The sequence below is a fragment of the Watersipora subatra genome, chromosome 9 (genome assembly GCF_963576615.1).
Source record: "Watersipora subatra chromosome 9, tzWatSuba1.1, whole genome shotgun sequence".
NCBI lineage: Eukaryota > Metazoa > Bryozoa > Gymnolaemata > Cheilostomatida > Watersiporidae > Watersipora > Watersipora subatra.
Genome location: NC_088716.1, coordinates 45,382,699 through 45,400,521, shown reverse-complemented (window position 1 = coordinate 45,400,521; position 17,823 = coordinate 45,382,699). Strand labels below are relative to the sequence as shown.

Here is a 17,823-nt window from a genome sequence, read left to right as displayed (position 1 = left end):
ATAGCATATGAGATTAAAGGTAATGATAACCCAATTGTTCACTAGTGCGCTATCTCTGGCTCTCCAGCATCCTCTAATACGGTCGTTTCACATAAAAACTGATGCTTCACAGAAATCATACCCAGTGATATCCGTCAATAGCATTCAAAAATGGTTTGTAATGAAGTTTGCAATGATAAAATGTCAAATAGATTTGATAAACAAAAACCACCTTTAACATAAATACACACGCAAACATCTGTCCTACATTAAAGAATCCATCATTTACAGGCACACTTCATTTTTAGAAAAAATAGGCTGAGTACGACTGAGCCAAGTTCTTTGACTAGCAGTTTAACAAAACATTTGACTGTATGCACGGTGATACATCGAACCACCCGCATGTATTATAAAGCCTAGCGCGAGACCTAAAACCATTAGATTCAGTTCACACTGGCATTATTTCTCACAATCGCTAATAAAAAAGCTAATCAGGCATCAGCAACTAGCTCAAAGCAACGTCTCTATTTACATGGCCTGTCTATAGGTTTGCTCTATAGCCTTTGTAAAGAAAGCCAATAAATATGCAGTTCAGCCATTTTGTCAATAAAAATGTAAAACTAGTGTGTTTTGGTCTAATAAATGGCTAACGTTGTACTGAATATCGTATGAAAGGTGAGTAGATAATACTGAGTCGAGTGTGTTTGAACAAGGTCATGAATGCAATGAGAACAGATAAGTCAAGCCATATGGCAAGAAAAGGAACTAAATTATTGACTAAACAATACATCAAATATCACACAAACTACTTAAAATGCTTGGCGCTGCCTGATAACATTGATTCGCCACAAAAACACATTCCTAATAAAAACCATATCTACTTGACTAACTCAAATAGATTTTCCCTCAAGCCGATATTGTTAGTAGCTAAGGTTATAAAAATTACTCCAAGATAGGCAGGCCTGTTACTCTTTGTGCGCCCACTCTTCTGCGCCCGTCCGATGTATTGATGATTACAGGAGATAAAAATGAACTTCACCGATGAAACAGTAATATTTGACTAACAAGTTGTTCTGACAAAAGATACGGTATGTCGAGTTAGCTTTTAACAATGGTGTGTAGCTTTTCATGCGCAAATAAAGCAACTGCGCACAAGTGTGGGAATGGAAGTAGTCACATTGGTTGAAGCGAAAAAGGGTCTGGTGAATGTGAGACTCTACTAGCTATGAGCTGAAGCTATTACATTGGTGATAAATTTGGAACTTTGAAAGTGAGAATCTGATTATTGGAATGTTGTCTTATTCATCAGAGCCATTTACATATGTCAATAAATATCATGTCGGCAAGTACCTGCTTGACGATACTAATTTTCCTCAAATTTTGGGTTTAAAACTTAAAAAGCAGACATTTATTGACAATTAATAAATTGAGGACATTTAAATTTGTTCATCAGAAAAAATGGATATCAGAGACAAGTTTGAAACAGAAAGCTTTGACTTTCAATTGATTTGAAAGACCATAAGTGCCAGAGAGATTAGCCCAGTTAGCGCCCGGTACGCAGCTACATAACTACGTATTATGCAAACATATTATTGAGTGGTTTCTATGGCTGCAGTCAAACTTTGCCTAGCCAAATCTTAAATTTCAAATAATCAAAGGAACCTAATGTGGAAAGGTTATCGCTGGAGTGTGCTTTGACTGTACTGACGCCTAGTGTTAGAAAAATATGTGAACAATGAAAATTGTTAACAAACTAACCCAACAAAGGCCTCGGCAAAAGGTAAACTTACAGCCAGATATTTCATGTGAAGTGGCCTGCTTTGAATTGCATTCAGTTGAGCTGATTATGAAATCTAGCCTGATCAAGCAAATGCAGCAGATGCCTGTCATTTCCACAACTAGGCATTCTTCAGAAAAAGTTCAGTTCGGAGTAAATCAATTAAAGATGACGCGATCCTCCACCTAATCAGTTATTCAAAAGATTAGGAAAGACTCAAATCTTTTCAACTGTTGTTGTGAGATTGTATGGCTAGCGAAGCTTGAAACATGAACTTGTCATCAAGATACAGAAAAACCATAATAAAACGGTGTAAAATCAAAGCAATTTTTCAGGTCGGATAACAATGACCTAAATTCAAGCAACAAAAAGGCTTTTTACCGACCAAAAATGCACTCATATTCTCTGGGAATCATTAGCACTGTAAGATAAGACCTGACCACGTCACAATCTTTTCAACGTCAAGCAAAAGCAGTCATGCAGTTCACAAGACAATTTGCACATAATCCTCAAAAACTTGACTGTACTCTGTAGCCAATGTTAACATAGACAAACAAAACAGAACATAGTCTGATGAACCCAGAGATAAAAAAAACAACAGCAGATGGTCATAGATGAAAGAGCAATCTAGAACTGACATGTACTCTCTGCCAACCAATCGTCACATCTAGTTTCCAACACAAACCAAAATTAAAATTTCCAAACGTAGCCTAATGTTGTATTTATATTTCCAATAGTTGTCACTATGAATTGCTGAAGCACTTGTCTGTCTGTAACTAAATAAACATTCTGCAACTACAATCAATGAGGACTATCTAAGCAGCTCTTCCGCTGTAAATCAATGAATGCACTGAAAGTACATATTTACCTCAAAAATGTCAGCCAAGCAATCCCTTATCCCTATTATTAGGCTGTTCAATTAGTCTTTTCGGTGAAATCATGCAGAGCATGTGAACGCCTATTCTTTTAACCTTCTAACAGCAATAGCGATCATTGGTAGAGCAGCTTTTCTATAAATATTGGCAAATGTGAGCCTCATAAATTGCTCCAATTACGCCGATTGAAAGATGGCCTTCATTATTCGAGCAAATGTTGTAAGATCCTAATGAATACCCTTTGCTTTAGTCTAACCACGAGAGGCGCAATCATAGTTCATGCTTCATTGCCATGAATTTCTTGGCTTCAGCACCAGACGATGATGGTTTCGATGTTGGTTTTGCAGTGGAGCAATGTTAGCGACACTTTGGTGTTAACTAATTGAATTAATACTGCTGGAGAATTGGACAATTCATTAGAAAGTTTCAATAGATACTAGACGCCTACAGAGGGCAGCTGGCTTCAGCTTCGGTTAACACTAAAAGGCTTGTTGATGAAATGTTCCATTTCTATTGTTTCTCACTTGGGTGTATCTATGGAAACGTAAATACCTATACGCATTGCATGTATAAATCAATACAGTTTACTAAATAATCACAACAAAGCACCATTCTCAAGCTTGATCATTCAGTCAGACAGACATGCTTATACAGCAGTTGCTAATAATTTTCATTGATCAAACAAACACTGAGAGCATTCACATACAAATTGTCTTTGTCTTTGACTGATTTTATCCCAAAATCTATATCGAAAGACGTGCGCTGTCCATTTTCATCAGTATTGACTAAAAGAAACAGCGCAACTGCTAGAACCATATGAGACCTCAATGAGTAATGAGTCGCTTGTTAACTGTAAGACTGATTAGCTTGAAAGTTTATCCGCGACATGACATTTTAGCCTTTATTACCTCATAAATTTATGGCTTTGGACGATATCAAAACCAGCTATCCAAAATGTTACCTTTGATGACAAACCATTACAGCCTATCTGTTGTAGGACTTTATAAAGATTATGCTAAGGACGTCTTAGATCACTCAATCATTAAAAACTAAATAGAGACAAAACAAGAAAAAAACCTCACAATGGTGGGTATGGCTTACCTATAATACAGTGTGGAGTCAATGAAGTCTACTTTGGTATTTCCATGCTGTTCTCCAAATAAGCCCACTGATTTCAAAAATGAAGAGTTCTAAAATGTTGTGGCATGATTGATGAGAAATCCAAGAGATATTTCCAATTTTTATCTAGTTTTGCAGGTATGTGCTACAAAGCCTACTCTATTATTATAGATAAAACCATGTCTGATTAGAGAATTCTGGTTGATTCTTAGTTCGACTAAAAAACTTAGCCAGTATTTAGAATTTCAACTTTTGACAACCGAAATGAATGATAACAAACTGCAGTCAAATCCTTGGAAGTTTAGACCTCATTTATTGATAAGTTACATGATATCTTGTTAAGCAAGCTGTCTTTTTAAGCCCACTAATAAGTTCCTCGTTAAGTGATAGTGGCATTTTCCTGATGTAATAGAAAACATGTCATAGCGAGATAAAAGGTAACAGTCTGAACACTGTCTGCCTTAAAATACGTTGTTGCTTGTACCAAAACATTGCGAATGACTCTGCTATTCTTTCAAGCTGACATAAGCAATCAGCTGTGATGTTCAAAATTGTGTTATGACATGCCTAATACATGTGACAATTTAAACGTCTCTTTCATATAGTTGTATTAGGGTGTTTGTGTATCATCTTAAAAATTGTCAAAAAATACTGTCTAATGTTGCAACGTGTAGCCTATACTTTTGCTTTTATAGATCTGCAGCACGTACAAAAAGTTATTTTTAATACCACTGAAGAACAACTCTATTAAAGCATAATGAACAGCAGTAAAAATCTGCAAGCAGAAAGGTGCAAATACTGTTAAATCCATCACCAACTAATGAAACCACAACGTTTGTAAAGTCCTGACCGGCTTAAAGTACACTACAACTGTTCATCGATCTTCAACGCTACGCAGTCTGCGTGAGAGTTGTCTTTCCTAGACTAGTTCACAACAGCTTTTAATAATATAACATCGGCACTTATTTTTGGTGTTAAAGTATTTTATGTGCCATAAGAATGCTATATAAGCAAAAATGAACTGTGTTCGGTGATCTAGAACGAACGACTAACCAGCGACCATACTCACCTTGGCAACGGCTGAAGAGAAACTGAAGAAATTGATACCGCCAGATGCCGTTTAACCTTTCAGCCTCGGTTAGGAATCGTAGCTAGGAAACGCGCCATATTTATACACTAATAAAAGCATGCGCACTTCGATGTGCTTGAGCGAACCTTCCTAACCTTACATTCACCCTAGATAACCGCGCTGCTCGCTTTGTTGAATCCCTTTTATTAGATTACTCAATCATGTCAGAAGAAGAACATACTAGTGAAATTGAAGAGGGCGGTGAAGAAGAGGCAGGTAGAGAAGAAGGTGAAGAAGAAGAATTAGGAGAAGAGGAGGTCTGTTGATATCGCTTTACAATTTAGTATCTCCTTTTACTAGTTTCGTGTGCACGTTTATGTTTCTTATTACTTGAAGTTAATCAACGGTTGTCTGTTTTAAATATTAGCATTACGTCAAATTATGTGGTTAGTCAATTTTTTCACGGGTTTTTAGTTTGAACTTCTTCGAAAAAGTGTGTAATGCAAGTTCAAATACGTAATGACCGTGCAAGAGCCTTAGCTGCCGTCACGCTTTATTGAAAAAGTACTTGTACAGGGTCATTTTATATGCAATAGTAGTTTAGCGGAGATGATTGATTAAGGCTGCTAGATGGAAGAATGTAAGTGTCTTGTTCCTATAATAAAGTGATTCGCTCTACAAGTACTTTTAAGCGGCATTTAAAAAGTATAATTATTTTTCTCTTGTTAGGCTGTAGCAGACAAACCCCTAACAGAAGAAGTAATTGCTGAATGCCTATCGCTGTTGTGTAAAACTGGTGATGGGCTTTCACATGCCTATGTTCGTCTAGATGTTCATGAAAGGTAGGTGAACTAATTGCTACTAATATTCTAATGAAAACTAGTTATTAGTAAAAATACTCTAATGATGACTATTTGTTAGTAAAGATACTCTAATAATGACTGGTTGTTGGTAAAGATACTTTAATAATGACTATTTGTTAGTAGAAATACTCTAATAATGACTAGTTGCTAGTAAAGATACTCTAATAATGACTAGTTGTTAGTAAAGATACTCTAATAATGACTAGTTGCTAGTAAAGATACTCTAATAATGACTAGTTGTTAGTAAAGATGCTCTAATGAGGATTTTTCTTAGTTTAAATTTGGAAAACTATTTCCAATTGCGATAAATCATAAAATATCCTTTGAGGCAATGTTGCGCTGATATCATAATTGTAGCTCTTTGTTTTCACCAGATTAGTAGAGGACACTTTTTTAAAAGCATCTATTCTTTAAAGTAGTTTTCATTCACATAACATGTTTTGGTTATTCTATCTTTAGCTGGATAATTTAGTGTTAAAATAGGTTCAGCTAGCTTTAGATATGGCCTTTTAGTAGTGTCTTGTTGTGTTCGTTCTTTGTATGTGGTGCAGCGGCAGCAGCAGCAGCTTTATATTTAATGACCCCAAAATGGCTTGCCAAGAATGCATCTCTTTTGCTTTGTCATGAGATGATACATTTTAAAAAGATTTTTGACAAGCTTGATGTCACTATGTGAAATTATTACTTTTAAGTGTTTGTTTGAAATTGCAGTTTAGTTTCCAGACTAAGAACCACATGGTTTTGTATCAGCAACTTTGGGTAGGTTGATGAAGCCCAGAGGATTTCAGACTAGATTGTTAGAGTTAACTTTTAAAACCGATATTTTTAATATTTCTCAGCTATGACATTAATAATTGTCAGTGGAAATATTCAATCAATACTGGAGAGTAATATTGTTTTAGTCATTACTCATCTATATTGCAGAGAGATCACAGATATCTCATTACTAGAGCAGTTTATTCATCTACGGTATGTTGACGTTACAAAGAATTCTATAAAAGATATTTCACCTCTCAACTCTCTTACCCAGGTCAGTGACTTGTATTTTACACTGGTAAGTTCTTGAACCGGATTAGAACTTCATTTGTTTTAATATTTCTTTAACATTAGAAAAGAAAACAGATTTATATTGCAATTTATTACTGTGATCGTGTTTAATGTATTTAAATGTAAGCTGTGTAACCCTGTGTAGGTGTAACCCCGTGTAGGTGTAACCCCATGTAGGTGTAACCTTATGTAGCTGTTGAAAGAGTTTTCTAATAAGGCGTATAGTGAGTATTGTTGTTTCACCGAAGATAAAGTTTGCCATGTGTGTAAGTTTGTACTTACAGCAATGCTTTGCAGAATATGTGACAATCTGTCACATTCACTCACCCTACTAAGTTAGTTTAGAATAATGCTTAGCATTAAGTGTTTGTACGCTTTGATCTTTAAGAATTTCTCAAAAAAGATTAGATTAAACCATGTAGATTATTGTAGAGCTCATTGTGGTTTCGAACCAATCTAGTTCATTGTATATAACTTGGTTATCTCAACATTCTGCATACTTACCAAGACTTGTTCAGTTTGGTGAAATCGGATATATTTTCTGTTCGTTCTTTGTTGGCTCGCATAGATAACATCACATTGGCATAACATCACCAAATACTTACAATCTAATGCTACAAATATGTCACTGTAGGCTTATTAATTATGTGTTGTTAAAAGATTCTCCGAATCTAGATTTTGGTTGATTTAACTTTGTTTTTAAGCTGAAAATTTAGAGTGAAACTTTTAGACTTGTCGATGAAATACAGGCAAAGTTCCCAACGTATATAAGTCATTTTTAAACCTGACGCTGGAGCCATTACTAATAGAATGGAGTTGGTAATTATTACATCGGCAGCAGGTTCTGAAGCTTGTTATGCATGCCTGTGGCTTCAGTTGTAATTGCATTCAAATTAGCTGACTCACTCATTCACATTGTATTTTGAGTCAAGTATGGGTTTGTGTAAAGGTGCCACGTTAGCAATATGTGAACTTGCATGTACAGTGATGCATATGTGATGCATATGATATATGCTTCATATCTGTATATGATGCATATATGCATTGCATATACAGATGTGTGTGAAATGAACTGAACTCCTTTGTTAGAAAACTAAAATTTTCACTTACAACATTGTTACTCATTGTGAATTTAGTCAATAGCCATAAATTATATATTAAATTAATCCTCACTTTGTACGGATTTCAAATATGTAAACCAAACAGCTGTGAAATTAGGTTTTGATCGATTATGTCGGCGAAATACTTTCATTTTACTAATATTTCATTTTTGAATGGTTGAATATAACAATTTGTACAGATATGATCACATTATTTATATACATTTTTATTTGTTTACTACGAGTCATAAACATGTTTTCTGACTAGAAACATGCAACTATAAAAGCATGTGGTGAAATCAGAACAGAATGATGATTAATTTACTATATAATTTATGGCTATTGACTGAATTCACAATGAGTAACATATTTGTGAATGAGACATTTAGTTTTCCAAGAAAAGTGTCCAGTTTATTTCGCTATGTAGTTTCAGTTATGTAGCTCTTCCACATAACGAAAATTTTTAATATATTGCCTCAATAACTAAAGTTTACTAAAGATTTGTTTCAAAGACTTCTTAGCATTCAGATAAGTTTACCATGCTTGAATATGTAAATGACGTTTAGATGGAACAGCAATGCAAAAAATAGTTCTTTTTAGTATAACCAACCTGGTCTTTTGCGTTTAAATTTATGATAAGTTATATCTTGGCAATACTTGGTATTATCTGCCCTTGTAACTCTGCCAAAACGGTGTGTTTATACAAACTAGCTTAAAGCAGTAAATGTACAAGATATAAGTGAGGTTCAATTTGTTTTCATATATTGCTCTTGACTTGTTGAAACGCGTTATCGCGAACACCAAATAATAAAAACACTACTTGTTACAGCTTTTACTGTTGCGAGCAGACTATAACTCGCTGACGTCTGCTAGTCTGGAGTCGCTGCCATACCTTCAGGTGGCGAGCTTTGCCAATAATAGGATCACGAGCACTGAAGGTATTCATCACCCTCTGCTGGAACAGCTTTCTCTTAACTGTAAGTTTCCTGTTTGTCATTCGCTAACTTTAACTATAACTAAACTTTGGGATAGTCTAAATTTGAATTGGTTTAGATCATATTTATTGTTTTTTGTTTTGTATCCAGATGAAATGCGTTTTCTCTCAAGTCTCGATATGGGCCCAGAGGTTTCCAGCGGTTGATGACTCGGGATAACACTCTATAGGTGCTTTATGTGTGTTTAGGAGGTTTTATAACCAAATAGCAGTAAGCCTGGGATTTTTTCTCAATCAGATAGCCAGCAGATGAGTGTTGAGGAGGCTGGTTTTCAGGAACCAGACGAATGTTTGAAACCAAATATTTTAGTGACCTTGCAGAAGGCATAAAGTATTTGCGTTTGAAGTTTGTATATAGTCAATCTAAAAATGTGTAAATGCATAGCTTTTACACAGACACACAGAGTAAGCCCGGTGTTGCCTGGAATTTTTTTCCTTTTTATCTGATAGCCTACAGGCTGATGTTTAAAAAGCTGATTTCCAGGAACCAGATGGAGTTTTGAAACCAAATATTCTAGCAACCCGGCTGAGGGTACTGAACATACGCTAGCAAAGTTTGGATGAAATCAGCAAAGAATCTGAAAACTCATACGGGCTGAAAGACACAATGACTAAGCGGGTTTTGTTAATATAGAGCTTTCAGCTTCAAATTAGAAATTGTGGCTTCATTTACAAACCATGAGTTGCAAATCGCTTTAACCGCTCTTGTGATAATCACCAACAAGCCATCTGTGCTGGATATAACAAACTGTTACAGACAATTGACCAATAACTGATAAGGACTGTGTTTCTACGATTCCATTTATCACATTTTTAATAGATTTATTAATCTGATTATAGCTTATTTCAGCTCGTTGATAATTTGTTTTTAACTATAGATTTCAAGGGCAAATTCTTATCTCATGGCTATTCCTTTTAACGATGCTGAAGGTAAACAAAATGGCGTAGAGGACGAGTCTAAAAAATTTTTTTATGCAAATTGCTGTTACAAATAGCTGCATTGTGATCTTCATGTAAGGTTTGACCTCCAAAGTCACATTTTTTTGTTCTGGCTCAATTATGTCACGTTGACAGACGGGAGACACTTCGTAAGGAACAACTGGTCTGTTCAAGCCTAATGATCAATTTTTGTTATGGGAACTTCTCTGTACAGAATCGTCAAAAAAATGTGATGCATTTTCTGAGATGTGGTTGGGGATTCACAGTTTGCTATCTTTACCACCATGACATCAAACACTCTGGGACATGCCTAAATTGCTAATTAACAGTCTCTTGCATGGCAGGAGCCACTTTTAAACTTCCAGAAAATGTCATGATTGACAGAATTTCATTCTTAACATAAACACAGATCTTTGTGTCTCGTTATATACTTCAGCTTGATTTCTATTGCTGTAAAATATCATCATAATTTTAAGTGTTTGTCTTGGAACCTAAAAACCCTCTTTTATAATTATGAATATGAAAGAACAATAATAATATACTGAAAGGAATGTGTTATGTCACAGACGTTAATAGCACTTGGCACGGAATTAGTGATCAAGCATAGTCGGTGATTGGCCGATTAACGAGAGAATTATATTATTATTTCATTGGCAGTATGAGTCGTCACTCATAAATAGCAAAGAAAATGGAGGTAATTCGTGATAATAGGTCATAAACTCAACAAAGCAACAAAATATCTTAATATTAGTATCATTCGCTATCATGATTAAAACATTTTACAGCAACTCTCGTCTGCGTCAGTCTTGGAATATTCATCTAAATAAAACCAACATAAACATCAAAAATGATGTTTATGTTGGTTTTATGTCTATGAATATCGGTAAATTGTGTGTGGTGAATAAGGTTTGTTAATTTGTAAACTTTTGGTGCTGTACGTGCAAGAATAATTTAGTCGAGTGTTCCTTGCTACGGTCTCCACAGCGATCGCCTTCATTTCCGTTCTGTTGTTCCACTTCAACACAAATCATTGACAAAGCTGCCTTATAATCTAAAGAGCACAATGAGAATCTCTTTTTTTTACAAGCAGCAAGTTCCTCGTCGTTTATGAATTATGGTGCGAGGCAGATGGTAGCGTGCTAAGAGCAGTTATCGCAGACAGCTCATGCCCAGCTAGTAAACTCTGGAGTGTCTCATGTAATAACTATAATTGTCATCGTATGACATGCGACAGCATGGGAAAAAAGTTCTCTGGTGTGAAATTGCTGTAGGCGATGTCTATTTCTTACAAGATGTGTTCAGTAAATACTACTCTCTCTCCTCTCTCTCTCCTCTCTCTCTCCTCTCTCTCTCCTCTCTCTCTCCTCTCTCTCTCTCCTCTCTCTCTCCTCTCTCTCCTCTCTCTCTCCTCTCTCTCTCCTCTCTCTCTCCTCTCTCTCTCTCCTCTCTCTCTCCTCTCTCTCCTCTCTCTCTCCTCTCTCTCTCCTCTCTCTCTCTCCTCTCTCTCTCCTTTCTCTCTCCTCTCTCTCTCCTCTCTCTCCTCTCTCTCTCTGGAACTTCAGAAGTATGTGGCTATAAGAAAAAGGTGGTTCAAACAAAAACCTCTGGTCTGTCGAAACTGAAACATTTTTTTACTCGGTGTTCTGATGATAATCAGTTTATTTGAGGAGTAAAAATTTAATTGATAAGTCTCTTTTGGGATTTAAATTTTAAAATTCGTCTTACCCATTTTTCTACTGGTGCGCCATGGTTTTTTTTTTATTTGTTTCTTAATTAGAGTGTAGGAAGATGTACTTTTTTCATGATGCTTTCCAGTTGTTATGCTTTTAACAAAACTGAAGTGGTAAGCTAGCATGTCTATATATTTATTTTATAGACAATAACATTCCAGCTGTAATGGGTTTAGACTGCTCTGCCTTGCAGCGACTGCACACACTTGAACTCAGAGGGAACAAGCTGACCACCACAGCCGGTCTCAACCTTCCTAATCTCAAGAATTTGTTTTTGGTGAGTCTCCTTTTTTGTACATGAGCTGCTGCAGGAGAGCACAGCAGTAGTTAACCAGAGTGGTATATTAAAAAAGGATTAGGTGGAGAGCGCACAGGAAAACACTTCAGTAGGTAAAAGCAGGTAGGTATAGACAGCCATAGGTCGGGTCACTGTTTCATGTGGTAAAAGTTAAAACTGATGGTAACTTGATGCTGGCCCCAGGCATAGGTGTAAATGATGAATGGCAGTAATGTATGAAAATTGAAGTTTTTAAGTTTTGAAGTTTTATTAAAGTAAAAGAAAGATTATTTGATCTTCAGTTAAATTAATAGGCATTACAATGCAGTTGGAAGTAATATTTATAGTTGGCATACTCTGAAGTTGTAAAAAACATGTCTCTATGTTATAGTATTTTATATTATTTTTGTTTCAAAAAATTTTCAGTTGCATTTGTTGTTTTAAATTAGATTTACTATTCAATTTTTTACTATTGCTTTGCACACTTCCGGCTTTCCTCTGAGCCTTTTCTGTATTTTTGCTGCCTCAATGATAAAGCCTCAATAATGTTGGTCTTGTTGGGCATTTTAATAACTCAACATTTGCATAGTTTCTATTGCACAAGCATGATTACATGCATTTTTGTGTTTAATAGCAGTGAGCCCAGCGATGCAAGACAGTTCTTTCCTCTTTAATCGGAGAGCCCACCGCTGAGTGTTAAAGGGGCTGGTTCCAGATGGAGTTTCGAAACCAAATATTTAGCGACCTAATGGAAGGCATAGAACTTGTGTGTGAAGTTTCAATAAAACCGATAAAAAAATGTGGAAACGCATAGATTTTATGTGGACTAACAGACACGCAATCGCCATTTCGGGAATTTTAATATATATTCTTGATCTGTTGGGAATATTTGTTATTACTTTGTTTACATACAAGTTGTGATTCCGCAGCAATGTGCACCTTTCAGTCTAATTCAGTTTCTATGTGAGTGACTAACACGTCAATAAGTGACTAACACGCCAATGGAAGTGTAGGTTCAACAATGAGTAGGTTAAGTTATAGAGTAACTGAGCGAAATATGCAGCATAAATTACTGTAACATGCAGTAGATAATCTTTAAAATAACTTTCTTTTTTTTTCCTTTCACTTACAAAATTGTTACGTCTCGAGAAGTTCTGAATGCTGCAAATTACTTTGTATGTCAAAGCAAATGTTTGCTAAAAAAATTTTTTGTGTACTGAAACATTTGTATGCAAAGAGAATTGTAAGTCGATGTTTGACTGTACATGTATTTAGTATCTCACTATTATGCTAGCAACTTCATGTAATTTTGTGGCTATCGTTGCCACGGGTAATATTTGTAACAAACTACAACATCTACTGTATTTCCTTCAGCTAAGTTTATCCGGGGTTGAAAAGTAAGCTTGTAGTATGTTTTTTTTCAGGCAGAGAATCTAATAAAGAAATTAGAAGATCTCGACAGGATGGTTCAACTGACCACTCTACACCTCCGAGAGAACCAGCTTGAGACTCTGGATGGCTTCTCCGAGCTCAATGCCAAGCTCCAGTATATCAATCTCAGGCAAGGCTGGGGAAATTTTCTGAGTAGAAAAGCTGTGCCTTTAAAGGAAACCTGTACTGGTTTTCAAAAGAGCTAGTCATTATTTTATAGGGCTTTTATCAAGGCACACATTCCTAATTTTCTACTACCTGGTTCACTAGACTGTGCTCCATAATAACTAGGCAAACATTCCTAAATCTTTATTATCTGGCTCACTAGACTGTGCTCCATAATAACTAGGCAAACATTGCTAAATCTTTACTACCTGGTTCACTAGACTGTGCTCCATAATAACTAAGCAAACATTCCTAAATCTCTATTATCTGGCTCACTAGACTGTGCTCCATAATAACTAGGCATACATTTTTAAATTTCTATTACCTGATTCATTAGACTGTGTTCTATAATAACTATCTCTAGGTCTTATTAGAAGGTCAAACATACCATCTTACTTTGGTTTTTCTATATTATTTAGCTTTCGTTTGCTGCCTTTTATCTATTTTATCAATTATCCCATTTATGGTCAAATCTGTTTGAGCGTCGTGTCACTTGGTGAGTACGCTTTCAGGGGTAACAGTATCAGTGATGTTAAGGAACTGAACAAACTCAAATGTCTCCCACTTTTAAGAGCCATCTCACTATTTGGTAAGTTTGATTTTGAAATTAATAATGGGGAGAAATGATCTTCAAGTTAAACCTGAAAGTTCTAAAGTACGGCTGTATTTCAAGTTTGCTTTTTGTGTTACAGAAAATCCTTGCACGGAGGAAGACGACTACCGACAGGAAGCGCTCATCGCTCTTCGAACTCTCGAGCGTCTAGATAAAGATGAGTTCTCGGAAGAGGAAAAGCATGAGGCAGAGGAGATAGCTGAGCAAAGAAAGGAGGAAGAGGCTAAAGCACAGGTAAAGAGTTGGTTTACTTTGGCACAGTTGGTATAGCAAATGCAAGACTATATCATTTGGCACAGTTGGTGTAGCAAGTGCAAGACTATATCTTTTGGCACAGTTAGTATAGCAAATGCAAGATTATAACTTGAGTTTTCCATAGAGCTAAATTTACATTCAAGTTCGACTTGCGCTCAACAGAAGTTTTTTATGACACGTCAAGGAGGGATTCGACTGATAAGCTGAGCGGATATTTTAAGTTGTTTATTGGCTAGAATATATATGTGTAAACAGTTAGGTATTACTGGAAAGTTGTACATATTTATATGAAGGAAAATTAGTGAAAAAATATGCATTTACAACACGGAAGAAAACTCTAAATTGCTCTAATATGATGGATATATTGACATTACAATTTAATTTTAGTTTTTAATAATTAGTTTACAATTTAATTTATATGTTCTACGTGCTTTCTCTATTTTGGAAAAGCTCAAATTATTTTACATAATATTGAGGTAGTCTATAACTTGCAGATTTCTATTTATCACATTATTTTTAAAAAATGGCAGTATTAGTCTATAAGCATTATTTAAAATAGGTCCATCATGCCAATTTTGATTTGAAATAAGTCGGAAGCTCATTTCATAGATAGTTGCTTCTGTATCACATATCCCTTCAGTTTAGGCCTGAAATGAAGTTGCTCTAAACTTTCAAGTCAGTCTCAAGTCATGTCTGCAACCATGATCTCCCTGATTTTATTGATGCTTTATCGAAATTTATTCAATGGGCTGCTGTAAGATGCGACACATGTAAAGCTCACTAAAAGGTACATTTAATTACATCAGGATTTCATCATTCCACAAGATTTGTGGAACGCTACAAATGCTAATGAATTGTGCTGTTGCAATTTACATGATCGGCTATGTTGTTCCATTTTAGAAATTCTGTCAAAATTCGTGTTTCAACTGTGTCTTTTTATGTATTTAAAAATGCGTTACTGTTTTGCAGTATTCGTAACATACTAAAAGGTTTGTTCAGTGGACCGAACATTAAGTATAGGGCAAATCATTAAACGTTAAATAAGAATTGGAAGCTTTGGACGCTTTGGTTAAGCATTTTCATTGGTCATGTCTACTTCCCGGTTGTTACGTCATTGGCTATGGAATGCGTCTTCTGCTTTTTGCTGACAGATTTTTTTCAGTAGCCGAGTTTGTAACGATTTAAGTGTAATTAAAAAATGTTTCATATAGTAATTGTAAATCATTTTTTGAGGTATTTTGTGTTTATATATGAAATGCTATTAGGTCCAACCACCAGCATCTATAAGGGAGGAAAAGCTTAGTGAGCAGGTACTCATCTCTGACTACCATGATTACTCTATCTCTCACTATTATTTCTGCTTTCCTCCAACTTGCCACTGCTTGCCGTCTCCCTTACACTTCCTCTTCCATTGCGGCTGATGCACTCATGAGACGATTTTATTGAAACATCACTTCTCTCAGTTTTATCGACCTATTTTTGTTTGCACATCTATTGTGTGTTTCATTTTATGCAAATGCACTCAGATATAATTTTAAATCTTTTCTATATTAGGTGAAATGTATCACTGTTTGATAGTACGAGCAAATATGGTTGGTGAGGCTAACAATTAATGTTTTGGAATATATTCTAGATCGTAATAGAGGTTGAGACATTTTACGGTGTCAAGAGGAAGCTTGTCATGCGGTAAAACTGGTGACAGATTAACCTTTTGACCTCAGAAGAACTTAGTCACTAATATATAATTACATGTATATAACGAGTCCTGAAAAATCGCAGTTTAGTTGACTTATGTTTATATTTATACTGGTAAGATAGAAAACGGATTGGTAGCAAGTTTCCGAGGTTTCAGATTTATTTAAGTATAGTTTGGTCACCATTGATCCAGGGACTTAACTTTCAGATTGGTGCTACTACCAGGACTGGGGCAGCATTCAAATGAATATCAATTTTGCTTTTACTGCCATGGTTATGACTCCAAATTCATACATGCTGCCCAAATGTGTGGAGCTGATAGGTGGGGCTCTCGAGAATTGCAAGCGCTGCCAGTTTGTTTTGTATTATTGTAGTTGAATTTTTAAGAGCAATATCAAGTTTTTATTATTTTCATTCATAACATGAGCTTGATGCATTATGTTTTGCTAAAGCCTCTTTTCTCATTTATACATACATAAATTTCATCTTTTCTGAGATCTGCTCCGTATATCAAAACCACATCAACGTATATTAGAATAAATATTCTCGTAAGAAATACTCAGTGACATTTCATCTTTTTCACACACCAAACTTTGCTATAACTTACAATAATCTGTTGCAGTATTTAACCAAAATATTATGTAAAACTGTAAAATACTAAATTCTATATAAAAAACTGAAATAAAATTCACTAGAAAAAGATCGTTTGCAGCACAAACTATGTGTCTTATTTGAACATCTGTATATTTATTTATTATCTGTATATTATTTTGGTATAATTTTGTGTCATTTTCTTTGTTTAGGGTGAACCTGCTGAAGAAGTAGAAGAAGAGGCTTGAACAATTCAATGGGTTTATTGGTTTATATTCTGAAAATGGAGTAGAGCTTGTCAAACAATCTGGACTAAAATTGATTTTGGTGTACATATACCCCTGACATTATGTATTTATTTATTTAATTTTTACACTTAATATCAGAGCATCAACTAGACGTTCTTCGTCACAGGATTGCTTTGAAAATGTACCAAACAGAAGGCTAGGCTTGTCGGGCCAAATATGTCGTGGTGAGAATACATTTTGGAAAGTAAAGGACTTGCCTTTCTGTTCTTTAACATTTCATGAGATAACATAGTATGCCATGCTGAAATCTAGCGTCTTGCATCATGTTGAGGGTATAAATCTAAAACTGGCAAAGTCTTGTTTTGCTGTGTTGTCTAAAAAATTTCTCATTGATATCAGAAAAGAACCATCAATATATATATTAGGTTCGCTACTGTTGAACTTTCATCTTCCAGTTGTTAATATCTATTCATATCTAAATGCCAAGTTGTACACACTACCTATGAATATGTGAATATGCTCTTGTCAAAGTCGCACAAGTGGCGCAGCTTGATTTTATAACATTTCAAGACTCGTGATATATAACCTAGTTTGTTGAAAGCTGTTTTTATTATAGTGAGTTATTTTACATATACATTCCTTCAATTAATTTGTCTAAAATAAAATGCCCTCCGCTAGTAGCAGTCAACCCGCTTGTCACACAGGCTATTTTTGTTACCAATCTATATTTATGCATTAAATCTCAGTGCTTGTCTGTCTGTCATCTACCGTTCGTATGTCAAACTATAGCGATAATGTATTAGGAACACAATATTCACACCACACTGGAATTGATTGACATTGCAATCTGCAGGCAGATGTTCTATCCCCTAAGCCACATTGCTTCTTGCGATACAATGGATTAATTATACCCATAGTCATTACATCGGTTAAAATAAGCATAACGACATTGCATCGAACGTAACAATTATAGTGAAGACTTGCTGAATTCCAACCGTAACCATGGTGATAAAAATAGCTTATAAGCAGTAGCAGGCAAAGTAGTGTAAAGGTACT

General features: G+C 35.4%; 1 protein-coding gene across 1 annotated transcript; it reads left to right on the top strand.

The window, feature by feature from the left end:
- Positions 1 to 5,000: 5,000 nt before the first annotated feature.
- LOC137404061 (leucine-rich repeat-containing protein 23-like) lies at positions 5,001 to 17,426 on the top strand. The gene is made up of 9 exons (XM_068090218.1): positions 5,001 to 5,136; positions 5,549 to 5,661; positions 6,607 to 6,712; positions 8,659 to 8,806; positions 11,639 to 11,769; positions 13,194 to 13,330; positions 13,878 to 13,954; positions 14,058 to 14,212; positions 16,732 to 17,426. Exons 1-9 carry the CDS (start codon positions 5,041 to 5,043, stop codon positions 16,765 to 16,767), a joined length of 999 nt encoding a protein of 332 aa, XP_067946319.1. The 5' UTR covers positions 5,001 to 5,040; the 3' UTR covers positions 16,768 to 17,426.
- The last annotated feature ends 397 nt before the right edge of the window (positions 17,427 to 17,823 follow it).

Bases quoted from the DNA above. Each gene is read 5' to 3' on its own strand.
- LOC137404061 (XM_068090218.1), top strand. From the start codon at position 5,041: ATGTCAGAAGAAGAACATACTAGTGAAATTGAAGAGGGCGGTGAAGAA. The intron at 5,137-5,548 runs GTCTGTTGATAT...TTCTCTTGTTAG, and splicing joins AAGAATTAGGAGAAGAGGAG to GCTGTAGCAGACAAACCCCT. The intron at 14,213-16,731 runs GTAAAGAGTTGG...TTCTTTGTTTAG, and splicing joins AGGAAGAGGCTAAAGCACAG to GGTGAACCTGCTGAAGAAGT.